At 42.7% G+C, this 18,487-nt stretch overlaps 1 protein-coding gene across 21 annotated transcripts in view; it reads right to left on the reverse strand.

Annotated features, from left to right (window-relative positions):
* Nucleotides 1–18,487, reverse strand: part of MACF1 (microtubule-actin crosslinking factor 1) — a 273,897-nt gene that overhangs the window by 68,535 nt on the left and 186,875 nt on the right. For all 21 annotated transcript variants that reach the window (XM_015572803.1, XM_006777256.2, XM_006777255.2 and 18 more), the window contains one exon: nt 16,662–18,133. In XM_015572803.1, coding sequence (XP_015428289.1) covers nt 16,662–18,133 — 1,472 coding nt within the window. The remainder of the gene's footprint in view (nt 1–16,661; nt 18,134–18,487) is intronic.

Below are 18,487 nucleotides of genomic sequence, written 5' to 3' on the forward strand. Positions count from 1 at the left end.
CGTTAGTGCGCCCCGGCCAGGCCCAGCAGCACGCAGCCTCGAACCCGGCACTTCCCGGTGTCCGAAGGCATGCGGTCAAACTCGGAGACCAAGTTACTGGGGAACTCTAGGCGCCTTCTCTCTCCTCCTCCTCACATCAGGTCCTGGTCCCTTTCTGCCCACAGAGCTGAGCGGCGTCAGTGACTCCGTGGAGATGCCAGCAGCAGTGGCCCACGCCAAACACCTGGGCGCCTTTACTGCTGCGCACATGCAAGGAAACCCGAGCCTCCAGGCCAGCTGAAGAGCAGGGAGGGGTCTGTGATTCCAGTTTGATGATGGAAAATGCTACAGAAAGGTGGCCCACAATTCTGTCCACAGCTTTTTGACTTTTAGAAAAGTTAAGTCACCTGGTGACAGTTAAAGAAAATACAAAGGGAAACCCAGGAAACTGTCCACCAGAGGCAGCTACATTTCTGAAGGGCAAAAAAAAAATTTTTTTTTTAAAAAATGTCAGTTGGTTAATAGACAGTCAAACTTAGAGAAGTTATTTCTATCCTTTACGCAAACAGTAAGTGAGGCCAACAGTTGGTGTTTGGAGATCTGGCAGTGCACCCTGAGCTGAGCCTTACCTAGGTAGGAAGCCAGAGAAGTCCTTGGCAAAAATGAGGTGTGGGCTGAAGCCTGTGCTCAGAATTAAACAAATAAAAGACCTTTCAATGGCAAACTGTTTTTATACTTTATTTCTCACTTTGATCCATTCAGTCCACTCAAATCCGAAACTCTCTCCCCATCTGTAAACTGGAAGAGAGGGGCACAGACTAAATTATGTCTTGACTGCCTTTCTAATTTTAATATCCTTTAATTCTAAAACTTTTAAAGGAGCTGCCCCAGAATCCTGAGTCCTCTTGGTCCCCCACTGCAAGACACTAGAAGCCCTGTCTCCTGAGGAACACACAGCAGAAAGAACCAAAAAAGATGCTTGACCTAGAGAAGGTTCCAGGCAATATGATAAACAAGAAGTATCTATCTGAAGGACTGGAACAAGGGAGGAAGGAAGCTTGTTCTGGATACAGTGTCTCCTTCAGCTAACACACGAAGAACCAAGGGCACATTTCAAACAAAGAGCTTTCTCACAGCTATTCAAAGAATAGGGTGTCCCTTAAAGTGGTGAAATTCCTAATTCTGGAGGTGTTTGAGCGGAAATTAATGCAATCACTTGGCAGAGATTTGAGGAAACAGATTTTAAAATCTGCTATCAGTTTGTTTAGAATAAATTTTAAGTTTCCTTCTAACTCTGACGCACTGTGTTCCTAGGGGCTTGATCAACTTACAGATCTGATTCTTAACCTTCCAGGGAATCCAGGTTTTAATTTTCTTTTAATTATTCAGTACAACTGGAAAAACCTAGGGAAGGCAAGATCAATTTCACTGGCAAATCTCTCCGGCCAAATACATTCACTTAAGTGTTCAGATATCATAACACTGTTAGTGTGCCAGGGCCCTTCTGGCTGGAAGAATCTGAGGAATTCTGGCTCTGGACTAAGGGTGGGTGGTTATTCTATTATAAAAAAATGATCTTGATGTGGAATCACAAACTTCCCAGGCAGAAATTCCTTTCCTGTTTCCTCACCAGTCAGGTGTCAATCAATTCAATCTTTCCCCTTCCCACACCTATCTACCCTATTCTCACCAATGCTCTATATTATAATATAAAATAATTAAGTGGAGTTCTTTAGCCACTGTGAAGATTGGATTCAAATTGCTTTTCAACTGAAGTCACACTCTGACTAAGCGTTAGAGCAGTATTACAGAAAAAAAAACCCACCCAAAGTGCAAACACAACCTTACAGAAAGGATGAGGTAAAGTTCCCCAACCCCCCAGCCTCCACCCTCAAAGAAGCCAAAGATTGCTTTGCTCCTTTTTTTTTATATATATATTTTACTGATTTTCTACAGAGAGGAAGGGAGAGAGATAGAGAGTTAGAAACATCGATGAGAGAGAAACATCGATCAGCTGCCTCCTGCACATCCCCTACTGGGGATGTACCTGCAACCCAGGTACATGCCCTTGACCGGAATCGAACCTGGAACCCTTCAGTCCACAGGCCGACACTCTATCCACTGAGCCAAACCGGTTCTGGCTGCTTTGCTCCTTCTTTATCATCAGTCTGTGTTTAGAAAGAAATCAAGAGAGGAAGCACAGTGTCTCTTTCCACAATGTGTCTTATTTTTTATCTGTTCATGAGTTTCTCTTTAGTTTTGGTATGTGGAACTCTGCCAATAGCCATCACAGTGACTGAAATAAATACCTGATACAGTGTTCAGCCTCGTGTTGCCCTGATAGCTCCAACATCAACAAAAAAAGCATCTGTTCATTTCACGTGCAGTGTGTAAACTTTTTAAAAGAGAAGTACAGGGAGATCCAGATAACCACTCAGGATGCTTCCCCCACTTCTGCAACCCCAAATATATGTGCTGAAGCCAAATTTCAAATTAGTTTCCAGTTAGTTGATTACAGAGTTCAAAGAATTCTCTGCTCATTTACAAATTCCTTAGAACAGAATTTGGTGTCCGATTTTTCTTCAGTGAACTTAGAAGAAAGAACCCAGGCCCTTTCTGCTATCTTCCTAATTAGAGAGTCTCTTCACACCCTTTCCAAGTTTTAGACCTGGTATCCTGCCTTTGTCTGCTCCAGACTTAAACCACCCTTAGGACGCTCTGGAGACCCTGATCCACACTTCCTCAGATTCTGTAACGCCTTTTCATCCACCCGCCTCTCCTGGAGGATTAGTGCTGACTAGAAGATACAGAAGACTGGTTGGATCTTGCCCATTTTAAATCTACAAAATGCCTTTCATTTCAGGATCTCTAGACTTTACAAGTATTTATTTACTGGCAAGGGGAAACTCCACAGTATTAGTCTGTACCTGTTGGGCAACAGTCATTACCATCCTTTGGTGCTTTTATTATATTAAGATGGCTACTGAGTGACTCATTAAGCGTATACAGCAAGATGTAAAGCTTGTTTTAAGTGGGATACTACAGATTTTGATGCTATTTGAGTTCTCATGTGTCCTGAACCCATGAGAAAATTTTCCACACATTTGCAGGAACTCTTATGACCCCTATAGGCTCCTTCCTGCTTGTAAACTTTCCAAAAGACAGTGTATTATATTAATTCCTCTTTTCGCTACTCACCAAGTCAGTGGTGATGACAAAAGTATGGAGCTTTGCAAGTTAAAAAATACCTGACAAAAGTGGGAGGAAGGGAGGGAGGCAGGGGGAACCGGGGAAGGTTTTATGGAGGGAATAAGTTTACTCATTAGGACTTGTACACATACACAGAGATGGTGAAGACAAGGATTTCTAAGTGAAGGGTTAGAAGCAAGAAACCTAAAAATGCACGGACCCTAAAGAAGCAAATTTGAAGTCAGTGTGGCTTAAATACAGAGCATATGAAAAGGAAAAATGAGAGGTCAGAATGGTAAGTAGCTCAAGGCCAGTTCACCAGGGCCCTTCAATGCCACGCCAAGGAATTTATGCTTTCTTCAGAAAACCCATTAGTACATCAAGATTTACTTATTTAAATTTACCAGAGATCATGAGAATTATTGAGCAGTGTATGGAAAGTTTGCTAAGAATTTGGGACTTGGTGCTCATTCAACTGCCATTTAATATGTATTCTCATTTAAAAAAATCCAGATCAGTGGTTCTCAACCTTCTGGCTCTTTAAATACAGTTCCTCATGTTGTGACCCAACCATAGCATTATTTTCATTGCTACTTCATAACTGTAATGTTGCTACTGTCATGAATCATAATGTAAGTATCTGATATGCAGGATGGTCTTAGGCGACCCCTTTGAAAGGGTCGTTCCATCGCCAAAGGGGTCTCAACCCACAGGTTGAGAACCGCTGATTCAAATCCTTAATTTATAAATGAAACTTGAGGTTGTAAACTTACTTTTCCAAAGTAACACAGCTATTAAATTCTTGGGCTCTTACGGTTGAGCCTAGGCCTGCAGATGCTGCATTGGTGTCAATATGTATAAAATAGATTGTAGATAGGATGCAACCAGGAGGATTACACAGGTTAGGCAAGCGGTAACAAAAGCCTGGACTTGTGAAAACTGAGGGTGGGAGGCTGTGAAAGAAACTGCAGAGGCAGAATATTTGGACTTCACAACTGACCAGATAGAAGGTAGAGTGTAGGGGGGAAAATAAATGTGAAATGATGCTGTAGTACTACTTTTGGATTCCTGAGGGCATAGTGAAACTATAAAACAGTAGCCAGGAGGAAGACAATATTTGAAGAAGATCACACATTCAATTTAGGGCATACTGAGTGTGAAGTACTCAAAGATGACCCGTGTGAATGGAGGTGTCCAGAAAGGCCCCTCACACAAAAGACTGAAGTCCAGGGTAGAGTTACAGATTTGGAATCCTTCTCCAAAAGAACAATGAAGGGGCGGGGCATCCCTGGGGTTTCACGTGGAGAGAAAAGACAAGGCAGATGACAGAATTTCAGGAAGCATGTGTTTGGGAGGTAGGAAGACAAACCAAAAAAGAAAGCAGAAGAGCAGCCAGAGAAGAGAATGGGAAGTAAATGGACAGGAGGGTTTTAAGAAATGCTGCATAACAGATGAATACTTCCACGAGAACAGTTTCAGCACAGTGACAGGGACGGGATCAGATTACAGGGTAAGTATAGCCAGTGGTGAAAAAGGAAGTAAAGGTCCTCTCCTTTAAAAAAGAAAAAAATTCTTTTTATTGATTTCAGAAAGAAAGGGAGAGGGAGAAAGAGACAGAAACACCAATGATAAGAGAATTACTGATTGGCTGCCTTCTGCACATCCCCTGCTGGGGATCAAGCCTGTGACCTGAGCATGTGCTCTTGACCGGAATCAAATCCAGGACCCTTCAGTCTGCAGACTAATCTGAGCCAAGCCCGCTAGGGATCTTCCTTCTTCTTGAGACTCTGTTCTTTTGGCTCCCAAGATGCTGTGCTCTCCTGATGTCACCTTTCTAGCCAGTCTCTCTTTGTCTCTTTGGGCTCTTCTTCCCTAAGGGGCTGGATGTGGCCTGGTGGTTCTGGGGAGGTTTTCCAGAGAAAGTGACCATGTGCGTTTTCACTACTGAGAGCAGTCTTTCCAGTAATAGAGTTACATGACTTTACAACTGTCACAAGTTGATAACTTCACAAATTTGCTTGGCTATTTCTATGAAACAGGTCCCTGGGTTGAATCTCCAAGGAATCTTGCTATAGGGGTCCTTTCTCCAGTATTAGAAAAGGAGGTAGAATAAATAATACAGAGGAAAGAGATTTCTGAAAACTGTCTTTTTCATTTTGATTCTAAAGCAATTCATATATATATTTTATTATATATATATATATTTTTTTTATTGATTGGCTGACGCTCTATCCACTGAGCCAAACTGGTTAGGGCTCTAAAGTAATTCTTAACACTGACCACAAACAAATAATTTAGGATTAAATTTAAAGAATTAGACCAAAATCAGAGCTCTCCCTTTGGAAGTGATTGCAAGATGAGATAGTAAATGGTTCATTTGAATGGATGCAATAAATTCAAGCTGGAGAAAACCCAAGATAAATTCAATTTCTTTCAAAAATTTTTTTTGTTTTAATCCTCACCTGAGGATATTTTTCCATTGACTTTTAGAGAGAGTAGAAGGGAGGGGGAAAGACAGAGAAACATCAATGTGAGAGACACTTTGATTGGTTGCCTCTTGCACACACCCCAAGGGGGATCGAGCCTGCAACGGAAGTGTACACGCCCTTGACCACAATCAAATTCATCTGTGGGCTGACACTCTATCCACTGAGCCAATTGGCTAAGGCTCTTTCAATTCTTATCATCTTCTTTCCCTGAATCATATATACACATAACCAAGGATTAGAAACCCATAATTTGCTGAAAATGTGAAGAATTAAAGCTATGCTATAAAACATATTGATGTATATGTGTTTGGTAGAGAGATGAATTATATCTGTGTTTTTAAGCTGCTTTCCTCTGAAATCAGGCTGACATTTTTCTTTCACATCTCAATGTTTTCATTAACAACTGATTAATACTAAGAGGCGTCTCTCCCAAAGATGCTGACTTGGTAGTTGCCATTGTATGGCAGCAGAGGAAGAGAACATGGTCTATGTTAAAAGCTAATTAGGCCAAGGACCCTGAGATCATTAAAGCTGATCTGATGGGTAACTGTGACGAGGGAAGTCACTGAGCTGGTACTGGCTTCTGGTTAATCCTGGTTAATGATATGAAAATAACATTGATTTGTAGAGCACGTTAGCCAAGGTCAAAATGGCCTCAGAAATACTTGCTAGCTGTGGGATTCTGATAGGAATGAATAAATGAGTAATTATATATAATTTAAAGCTATGTTACAGACCTAAACCCACCTACGCATGGCTACTTTAAGGTTAAAAACAAGCTCTACACTTGTTTCATTGCTATCATCAAACTAATTTTACTTTATCCTTATTTCCAGTTTTCCAAGAAGAAAAGAATGAATCTAATCCTCAGCTGGGCTTTAGATCAAGTCTTTTGGTGAATGATCATCCCTAGGTACAAAGGACATAACTTTCCTTATTTTTCAATATAAAAATATTTCATAACATTCTAATTTATAGGTCTGAATAAACTTTTTTAAAAAATATATTTTATTGATTTTTTACAGAGAGGAAGGGAGAGGGACAGAGAGTTAGAAACATCAATGAGAGAGAAACATCGATCAGCTGCCTCCTGCACACTCCCTACTGGGGATGTGCCCGCAACCAAGGTACATGCCCTTGACCGGAATCGAACCTGGGACTCTTGAGTCCGCAGGCCGATGCTCTATCCACTGAGCCAAACCGGTTAGGGCTGAATAAACTTTTTAAAATAAAAGAATATTATCATTTACTGAGCACTTGCCTAATGCTTTCATCTGTATCACTTCATTAAATTTTCATAAAAACCCCAAAGTTATGATTTACCATTGTTCACATTTTATAGTTGAAGTAACTATACAGAGTTTAAGTATTTCCCCCCAAGGTCACTCAAGTAGTCAATGATAGAGCCAGCACTGAAAGCTGGATATTTCTGACTCAAACTCATACTCAATTTTCTTTTTCAATACGCCAAACTGAAGTATGAAGACTCTTCTTAACTGCCAACTAGCTGAATAAATGACAATGACTCTAAAGTGATGGGTAACTACAAAGCAGTATTTCAGAGTCTGGCTTTCTTCAAGTACATCTGCAATCGAAAATTTCTTCCTTAGTTTTGCTTTTTGGTCAGGTTAGTACTGAAATGAAATTGTATTCCTTTAAAATATGCTCACTAGTAGAGAAGGAAGGGAGCCCAGAGGCAAAACGGAAAGGCAAGCAATCCAGGCTAGGATCAGAATTTCTCAGGACACCCAAGGATATACCTCAAATCTTGCAGAGCAGACAGCATTTTGAATGAGAAATAATCTCCAACTATATGTATACCAACATGCTAACTACTTTGAAGAACACGAAAATAGATTTATTGAGATGAGAGATGGGACAAATACATATAATCAGAAAATGCCCAAATTAGGCAGTATATGATAAAGGCTAAATGATTACACATTTTAAGCAATATAGAAGATCAGGAGTAGTAAGCTGGGGAGATCAAGATGGTTTTGTGGAAATATGGGACTTCAGGTATAGATAGAAATAAAATAGGTAAAATATATAAGGAGTTTTTGGGAGAAGTAGATGGTCTATATAGGAAATAAAACTGGAAAGATAGTGGATATCTAAAATGTGGATTCCAAACCCTGGCTGGGTGGCCCAGTTGGTTGGAGCATCATCCTTTACACCAAAAGGTTGTGGGTTTGATCCTAGTCGGGGCATGTTTGGGAAGCAATTGATCAATATTTCTCACTCATATTGATGTTTCTTTCTCTCTCTCCCTTCCTCTCTCTAAAATCAATAAACATATCCTCAGGTAATGATAAAAAATAATAATAAACTTTTAAAAAATGTAGTTTCCAACACTGGAGAACGAAAAGACTGAAGGCTTAGATGTAGACCAGTTCTGAAGGATGCGGCCATTTAATTCATTAGATCAGATGTCTCCTACATTGATGTGGGGAGCTTAAGCACTCACAGAGAGAACGGTGAATATAGATAGGAACTGAGGGAAAACTACTTTGGAAGCCCAAGTTTTAGAAAGCTACAGCATAATTTATGTCTTTTTTTCCGTGGGAACCAAGTGCGTACATGCTGACTGTCCAATCACACTAGCTCTCTGCATTCTGAACAGAGGATCCTTTGTTCCCAACAGCAAGGCTCAAAAGAGGCAGAGTCCGATAAAATCACACTGAGATCAGCACTCCCAGCTGGTGCAGGGGCTGCTGCCATTCCATAACACACCCTACAGGAAGCAGCTCCAGATACACAGATGACTGATTTCCACAGCAGGAGCCTTGTGGCAGGGTGGGGCGGGGACTGGTCAGGCATGGAGAGCATTCTTTAGCCACTGACTCAAATTAGTTCACCAAGACCCTGACTTTATCCAACAGATCTGAATAAGTCACTTCAGAACCAACACAATTTAACTTTTTTTTTTTTAAAGAGGAAAACCATGACGCTTCTCTAGGCAATGGAACTATTTCATCAGTTAACTCTTACTTGTCATGGAATATGATAGAGGGCAAATGATCAAACACCCTATTTTGCCAGAAGTGAGCTGAATAATTCTTTGTTGCAAGGGGTTATCCTGTGTATTCAATGACACCCACTATCAGTGGTTCTCAACCTTCTGGCCCTTTAAATATAGTTCCTCATGTTGTGACCCAACCATAAAATTATTTTCGTTGCTACTTCATAACTGTAATGTTGCTACTGTTATGAATCATAATGTAAATATCTGATATGCAGGATGGTCTTAGGTGACCCCTGTGAAAGGGTCGTTCGACCGCCAAAGGGGTCGCGACCCACAGGTTGAGAACCTCTGCACTAGATGCTAGTAGCAGCCCCCTCCCCATGTCATGAAAATTAAAAAATGTCTTTAGACATTTAGGACAAAATTAAAAAATTGTCCCCCAAGGGCAAAAATGCCCCCCAGTTGAGAACCACTGGTTAAGCATGAGCTCTGGGTGCCAAACAGATTTCCATCCCCAGCTCTAACATTTACTTGATATTCAGCTTGAACAACTTACTTAACATCTTCAAGTCTATTTTCCTATCTGCAGCTGGATTTCAAATGTCTGATTTACAGGGAGGAGGGGTGGGGAGGTTAGGATTAGACACCATTCAGACATAGGTCTCTCCTACTGCACTTACCACCACATCACCACCACTGCCATTCTCTGTGTCCATCTCCCATACTACACTGGTAACAAGAGACTCTCTGAGACCCCCAGCACCCATCACAAGTACTGGTTACAAGTGCTCAGTAAGGACGGACAGAAAGGAATATGAAACACCTTTCTCCTACCCCCACATAGGGATCCATGGACGACTGCCATGTGGCACTTATGCTCATCCCTGGGTGGCCAAAGTCCTGAAAGGTCCACATTTCAAATCACAGCACTGGCAGTAGGAACACAGCTTGTGAAGGCCTAGGCCGTAAGTGTACCCCATTAATCTTCCACAGCGAATACCAGAGACTGGTATTTGAAAAACACTGGATAGTACAGTGGTGTAGTATTAAGGAAGGTGGGGAGGGAGCACATTCTCCCCATAGCTAGGTTTCCCAACCCGGACAGCTGAGACTTGGGAAGAATCTGCTTGGCAGGAGACAGCCCTTGGGTGCAGCGACCTGACATGACTCCCTGTAGGACTCATTTTATTCCTGGTGAACCAAACAACTCTAACAATGAAGTGCCCTTCAAAGCAACTCATCCCACTTCCTAGAGGCTCACTGCTTACAGCCCCTGTGCCAGCCAGTTAGCCTGAAAGTGCCCAGGATTCTTTTCTGAAGCTCCAGGAGTAGGCTAAGGCTGAGACCACTTACTATGCATTTCTAGACACAGCAAGAAACTCTCCTGATCTGCAAGTCTGTGCTAATCTCAAATGTATTCACTCACTGAATACTCAACAATAAATACAAGTTCTGCCTGGGGTAAATTCTCGTTTTTCTGGAAACATAGTTTTCTTCCTTCTTGTACAAAAATCATATGATGAACCTTAGTTGCAAATGTTACGTGCTGACAATAGATGTGAACAATTTCAGTAAACGTAGCCCTGGCCAGTTTGGTTCAGTGGATAGAGTGTCGGCCTGCAGGCTGAAGGGTCCTGGGTTTGATTCTGGTCAGGGGCACATGCCTGGCGTGTGGGCTTGATCCCCAGAAGGGGGTGTGCAGGAGGCAGCCGATCAGTGATTCTCTCTCATCATTGATGTTTCTCTCTCTCTCCCTTCCTCTCTGAAATCAATAAAAATATATTAAAAAAGAAAAAAAAGAATTTCAGTGAATGTAAATCAAACTGTTCAGTCCTTCCTTTTGGTTGAAGATATATTCGTTTAGTTGCTTTAAAATTTCCAAACAGATTTTTATGAGATCCATCAATGTTTGCTTTTTTAAAAAATATATATTTTTATTGATTTCAGAGAGGAAGAGAGAGGGAGAGATAGAAACATCAATGATGAGAGAGAATCATTGATTGGCTGCCTCCTGCACGCCCCCTACTGGGGATTGAGCCTGCAACCCTGGGCATGTGCCCTTGACCGGAATCGAACCTGGGACTCTGGTCCATAGGCCGATGCTCCGTCCACTGAGCCAAACCAGCTAGGGCCATCAATGCTTTCTTGATAATCTTCCTATAGATTTTCCTACCTTCACTGAGGCATGAATGAGGCTCCTTTAAGATGATGTAAAGGCTGCTATCTTGGGATTTTGCTTGTGATGCTGGTATTTGGAACACTAATATTACTTTAAAATGGGGCTGGAAAAAGTTCACCATGAAGCAAACTTAAAGGCCTTAAAGGTTCCTTCACCATCTCCCCACCCAGTTCCTACGGTGAGGGTGGAGAGGATTATTACAGAGCATTGGAATTCTTGGGGGGAGGGGAAATGGGGGATGGTCACATTGGGTTATAAATATCAGCAGCCAAACAGTGAGCTCCTGGGCTGAGGAGAACAACAGACAAACTGTAGTCTCCCCTTAAAGACACAGAACAAGGAGGCTCCCTGAAGTATTTCCACAAAGGAAGTTCCTCTTCTCTTTAGAAATGCCTCATCAACCAACACCTGCATCAACAACTCTATGCAAAATAAACCGCAGATGCCAGGGAAAGTGACTAGGAGGTTTTAAATCACACAGACTGGTACCAGCAAAAATAAAGAATCCAGCCAGGGCCTGGCCTAAAGAAAGGCAGACTTAGAGGCACTTGTTGCTACTACACAGTCATAATCATTTTATCAGAAGGCACCCCCCATAAATATTTAACTTAATCAACAAGTGTTTTGTTTTCCAACTGACTACTGTTTCCCACATAAAGATGGCAATTTTCTGCTAAGCAGTGGTTTTCAACTGAGGCAGATTTTGCCGGCTAGGGGAGACTTGGCAATGTCTACTGACATTTTTGGTTGTCAACCTGGGGAAGGGTAGCTACCGGCATCTAGTGGGTAGAGGTCAGGGGTGCTACTAAATTTCCTACACTGCACAGAACAGCCCTCACAACAAAGAATTATCCAGCCCAAAATGTCAAGAGTGCAGAGGTTGAGAGACCCTGTTCTAGGGCATTCTCTTTACTTCCGTGGACCCTAGTAGTTACTATTGGAGTAGCCATGCTTAAGGAAGGGGGACAAACACACTGATAAGCCAAGGGTCTGCACAAGGTGGGGGGAGGGGTGCCTATTCAACTTATCTTGGCTGCTGTAAATCTGCAGATATCTAAACCTTCAGGTGACAGGTCATACCACGAGTGATTTCCTTTCCCTCCAACGGTAGGTATACGATGCTGACATCATTCGCTTTATTCTCTAGTGAACCTAACTGGCAAAAACATAGATGGGCTGATACGGTCTTTGTCATTATTTGAAAGAAAGGAATAAGTATTTTTGTGTAAACTGGCAGCCTTTCAGCTCCATGTCAGACCATGTCTTCAAAGAGTTTTCACATCTGCTCATAGGGAAGCCTAAGGTTGAAATCCAATGAAAAGGTCTACAAGGCTTTCTTGTTCTGGCTTCATAGTAGGATGCTGAGTCTCCAGACAGAGGTTGCAAGTATATGCAGTCCCTGACCCTAGGCTTGGCTCAACTTGAATTAAGACTGAGAACAGTCTTAGGGAAGTCTCCTGCCTCATCTATATCCTGCCAGCCCAGTCTCAAAGACATGGGAGGAAAAAACCCAACTGGCTGGTATGCTTCAAATGCTCCGTCAGTTGAAGTGAACCTTTTGAGAAATCTACATACCCTAAAAATGTTTCCATTTTTCCCACTTTGTTTTTCTAGTCACTGAGTGGTAGAGTCCCAAGTCTGAAGCCTGGCCTGAATACATAATATAAATATATACAAAATATGGAGTACATGACAGCGCACCCAGGTTTCTTGATACTTCTCACCAGTTGGATGCCAACACCACCACATGTTTCCAGACTGAAAGGCCAGGCTGGCTCATGGGTGGGGGTGGGGCACAGGGGAGGAGTTGATTTAAGAATCAGAATTATCTCAATTCTTGACTACAAAACATACACAGGGAGAATTTCAAAATGAGGAAAACTTCTTATCATTTTCAGACTTAATACATTTCTCTTCCAAATTTCAAGTCTTTTTCTACCCTTCCCAGAAAGTTCACCTTAGGAGAATTCTTTGGCTTAAATTTCAGTGAAATAAAGGTCGCTCTTTTCTTGTTAGTGTCTGTTATGTACATACAAGTCCTTTTCCTCCATAATCAGAGACTCTCCTGTTCAGGAAAACAGAATTTCCTGGAGAGATTACTAGTAGCCAAAGTCTTTTCCTCCCAGTCTTCTGAAAGCATGCTCAGTCGTCTCATTTGTGAGCTCTGGAATGGCTTCTTCCTTTCTACTTCCAATGAAGAGCTGAACCCAGCAAAGCGCCCAAGGTCTGCCTGTTTAGACGGGAGAGGGCTGTCTTCCATGCGTGTCCGCTAGATCCCCACTGGCTGGCCAGATTCTATCGATTATTTAGAAGCAATTGAGGGAAAGCCTGTCCTAGGAATAACGACTTTCTGTTTTTCATGTTCATTTAAGAAAATAACTTTTCCCACAGGCTAACTGCCCCTCCATGTGTTTATCAGCACTACTGCACAGTCCCAAGTAAGCTGAGGTTCTCCGCAGACTTCACTCATGTCTAGTCCACCCAACCCCAGTGGAGTCAGCCACATTTATATCCTCTTCTCTTCAGCAGAGGAGGATCCCAATATAAAGAAAAAGCTAAAAACTTAAAGCTAATGCTGTGTTTAAAATATTTATCTTCTTCTCTGGTTTTCCCTTATTGAAAACAATCTGAATCTGAAAGCAGTCACATTTTACAAATACGGCGTGTTGCTGGTGTGAGGGGAGTTTATCTATTGCTGAACCTTAACCCAGGAACTCAACACTCGAATCGTGAAAAGGACTCAGTCCTCAGAATGGGTCTGAGAAGACCGTCCCTTAGGCAGCCTCTAGGGAACTGACCCAGAGCCTTCCCCTCTCATTGTTTTTACTTCCCATGAGCTCAGCATGAACTAAGCCAGGAGTGTGCTCCTCCCCTCAGGACCAAAGGCCTTTGCTGGGAGGAAGACAAAAACTGTCCCCAAGCCTTTGACTACATAAGGTGGACCTTTATAAGGTAGAACCTGCTTTCTGATTTCCATTCCCGACGTGCGGAGGATAGACACAGGGCACAGAACTTCACTCTCTTTCTCTCCCTCTTCTTCCAGTCTTGCCCTGTCAACATCAGTCCCTTGCAGATAAACCCTCTCTGCAGATGACCAGCTGATCAGGGTCTGGTCCCAGCCTTCACATCCACAGTATTGGTGGTGGGAGGGTCATTTTCAGAAGTCAGTGAAACAAGACTGCTATAGCTCATATTTAACACAACTTTAACGGCCTTGTTTACTTCATTTTCTAGCTCACTGGAGATGATAAGGAAGAGATAGATTGCTGAAGGCAGGCCCAGTGCCAGCAGTGAGAAGTAATAGCAGTAAGAATTAATACCTGATATCATGGTAATAGGAAAAACAAAAAACTACACATATATACACACTGCCAATCCAACCAATACAACAATGTAGAGGCGTGAAACAAAAACTTCCAACACAGAACTCAAACTGCATAGTAATTTAGGAACATCCTATATAATAAAAGGGTAATATGCAAATTGACCCTAACAGCAGAACGATTGGGAATGACTGGTCATTATGAGACACCTGACCACCAGGGGGCAGATGCTCAATTCAGGAGCTGCCCCCTGGTGGTCAGTGTGCTCCCACAGGGGGAGCTCTGCTCAGCCACAAGTTAGGCTGATGGCTGCCAGCACAGTGGTGGCGGCGGGAGCCTCTCCCACCTACTCAGCATCGCTAAGGATGTCTGACTGCAGCTTAGGCCTGCTCCCTGCTGTAAAGTGGACATCCCCCAAGGGCTCCCGGGCTGCCAGAGGGATGTCTGACTGCCAGCTTAGGCCCGATCCCCCCCCCCCGGGGAGTGGGCCTAAGCCAGCAGGTGAACATCCCCCAAGGGGTCCCAGACTGCAAGAGGGCACAGGTCGGGCTGAGGGACCCCCCCACCCCTGAGTGCACAAATTTGTGTGCACCGGGCCTCTAGTTTAATATAAAGCAGGCCAAATGTCTCTAATATTCTTGAGGATATCAACACAGTAGAGAACAGTGTCATCTTTTTAGTAATGTTAACCTGCACTCATAAAGAAAAATGTATGTACAATATAGTGTTTAGAAAATTAGGCAAATAAAATTTAAAATAATTCTTAAGTAAACCAGAATATAGCTGGTAAACTATTTTGAAGCCTAAAGGGATTAGCTTTAGTTTTCTAAGAAATTCATTTAGTTGGGTAGAGTTCTAAGCAATCCAAATCCAAGTAAACTGGATCAATGAAGCATGTCTGTAGAAGAATCTCTGCTTTTGAGATGCCTAGAGTGGAAGAGGAGAGGAAATCACACATGGTGAGCAGGGAATACCTCCTTGCCACTGGAACGTGGTGTGGGAGTTTTAAGAGGAAACAAGGGGCTCATGGGTTTGAATTTTCTCTACCTACCCTTTCCTTTCTTGGGGGCTTCAAGAAACCCAAATATGAGGACTTGTGTTACTCCAATCTGCAGTATTTCCAATCATGGTAAAGGGCCTTTAGCCCATGTCTCCCTTTAATGCTGAACATACCATAAACTCCTAGAGGGGCCCTTCTGAAACAGCCACCTTCCTGAACTCGGCTCTTGCTACAAATCTGTGATCTTTCTCAGGACCACGTGGCTCTCACCTGGTGACAATACCTCTCCACCCATGTTTTTAACAGGAAGAATTCTTACAGGAAGGGGCTGAGAGAACACCTTAACTCTGGACGCAGGAGTGTTAACTATTTAAGTGGAATAATTAACACTAGTGATGGAAATAAAGTGCTAGAAGTATCCTTTCCAAATCTACCCCGTGCACGAAGAAGGAAGAGCAGCAGATAGGCCTCCTGCAGCAGAGTGAGGCACTTTTAGGTATTTACAACAAAGTCAACTCTTGGGGTGAAAGGCTCATGCAGTGAGAGCCAAGACCCAGACTCAGCCAATTTGCACTTTGAGTCAACTCCTTTCATCTTCCTCTGTTGTTTTAAACCAGACTCAGAAAACCTCAGGATTAGTAATTCTGACTCAGGAAAAGAATGAACACATTTTTGCAATTTAAGGCAGTGTTTCTCAAACTCTCCTATAGGCAGAGGACTTGTACTCTTGAGGAGCATGGGGTGCAGTCTTAAGCTACTTGCGATAAGTGGAAATCTTTGAAGTGTCATGTTTTATCTTAATAATTCATGAGAATTTTGCATTTTATTCTAAATATAACAATACACCAATAATCTTCCTTTGAAATCTGTGAAAAAAACCAACACTTTAGGACAGTGGTTCTCAACCTTCCTAATGCCGCGACTCTTTAATACAATTCCTCATGTTGTGGTGACCCCCAAGCATAAAATTATTTTCGTTGCTACTTCATAACTGTAATTTTGCTACTGTTATGAATCGTAATGTAAATATCTGATATGCAGGATGTATTTAAGCAATCCCTATGAAAGGGTTGTTCGACCCCCCAAAGGGGTCGCGACCCACAGGTTGAGAACCGCTGCTTTAGGAGGATGAGCCCATGTTTATCTTATGGCTTCTCATACCTCAATTTGAAAACCAGGAACCTGAAGAGACATTCATTGCTATTTTTAAATTGGTTAATTTGAAATCCAGAATTTCATAAGAGGAGATTCTTAGAGTAAGAGATAAGATTTGGACATTTCTTTATATACCCTTCATTGGTTATAAACACTGAAATAAATTACAGTAGGAGTATGTTCAAACCTGTTGCTCAGAAGTCCAAGAGACTGTTTGGTCTCCAAAAAGTACACTTTGATGGCGATGTGAGTGGGAATAATGAAACCGGAGCAGAAGTGAAAATGTACACTCAATCAGTTTCCAAGTTACAAGAAAAGAAATACTCATATTAGCCGGGAAAATAAAAAACAAACCAACAAAAAAAACAAAGGCAAGACTTACTTTAAAGGCTGCTAATTGTTGGTTGATGATATCCACTTCGGTCCCCACGACCCACTGGAGGGCCTCTCCCTCCTCTGCCGCAGTGGTCATGTCATTGAGCACTTTCAGTGTCCTGTAGAAGTCCTCCACACGGCCCAGCGTCAGCTCCAGCTGCTCCTGACGCCCTTTGCTCCTCTCTGTCAGTTTGCCACACTGTTTGTTCAGGGCTTCTAGCTCCCTCTTAAGACCTAACAAGTCCAGTGTCCCCTCTTCCTCCAGCATTTGTCGGCACTCTGCTTCAGAAGCCTCTATGTCTAACTTGAGAGCTTGGATTTTGTTAATAAACAGCCGTACATCCTCAATTTGAGACTGGAGGCTGTCAGTGTCTCTGCCGATAGCACCCATGCCATCCAGCTCATCGTCCAGGTCTGCCAATTGAGAAAACATCTCTCGGACTCGGCAGTGAAACTGGCCGATCCCTTCCAGCTTGTTTTCCATTGCCATGCAACTACTGTTCACTCTTTGCTTCACCTCTAGGAAGTCTTGCTGGGTGGCCTCAGCTTGAAGTAGAAGTTGGGAAGCATCAGATCCATCTGGGGCATCTTCTACCAGGCCCCGCGTAAAGTGCCTCAGATAGTCCACCTGAGGCTCCAGGGCCTGCAGCACTTCCTGTTGGGCCCTGAGCTTCTCCAGGTTCTTGTTGCTACAGGCTTGAGAACCTAGAGCATCAAAGATCTCAAGTTGGTGTTTGGCCCCTTCAACCTTCTTTTCAATATTCTTAAAGCTTTCCTGGAACTCCTTGAGTCTCTGGGTCATTTCTTCAAGTGACCCCGTTTTGGCCTGTAGCTCTTCTGTAAGGGAATCCACATTCTGGTTGATCCCAGCCTTCTCATCCCGGATATCATCCTCATCCGTCTCTGAAGAATTGATCAGAATGTCAGCGGCACTGTTCAATATTTCCAGCAGGGAGCGGCGCTTTTCCACCTCACTCAGCATAGCCTTTGATCTCAGGAGACTGGACTCCAGTTGCACTGGATCCAGAGTGACCTGCAAATCAGACATCTTGGCCTTACAATCTCCTATCCATGGCACGAGGTCTTTCACATGCCACTGATATTTCTGAGCTTTCTGCATACAGTCCTTGAGCCTGGACTGTCTGTCTGCAGTTTTTTTACTAAGCTCTTCCCAATGGCTTTTGAGCTCCACTAGCTGGTTTTGTAAAGTCCTTTTCTCTTCTCCCGGGGGTACAGAAAGAAGCAGAGATTCTCCTTCAGCCACAATCACCTCATAGGAACCACTGTGTTGGTTAAGGCTCTTCTGAAACTCTTCATTCTCCTGTAGCTGAGACTGGAGTCGCTCCAATTTTGCAGAAACTGGGCAGTTTTTTGCTTGCTGGCTTTGTTTGTCATCCAACCAGGTTCTAAGCTCATCAAACATTTGCTGGAATTGCTGGGTGCTGGCAAGAGCTGCTTGGAGTCTGTTCATGCGATCAGCTGAAATGAGAAAATCAAATTTAAATAAATCAAGTATGAGCTGGCATTTAAAATGTTTGCTGAGAGTATGTGGTCTAATCTTAGGAAAAGGAAACTAATGTTAATTGAGGGTCTTCCATAAAAGAGACACATAGCTAGGCTCCTCCACATCCTATTTTAATGAGGCATGCGGCCCGCCGGCTGCGAGTTTGACATGCTTGTGTAAGGTGATCTGAGTAAGAGTGAACTTTTATTTCTAAGATGGTAAAAAGCCACAAATGTTTCTAGAAAAAGAGGCAATGCATTAATGACAACATTTTTCTTGCACAAGGCCATGAAGAAACCAAGAACATGTTCTAATTTTGTATATATATA

Source organism: Myotis davidii, unplaced genomic scaffold, assembly GCF_000327345.1.
Source record: "Myotis davidii unplaced genomic scaffold, ASM32734v1 scaffold88, whole genome shotgun sequence".
Lineage (NCBI taxonomy): Eukaryota > Metazoa > Chordata > Mammalia > Chiroptera > Vespertilionidae > Myotis > Myotis davidii.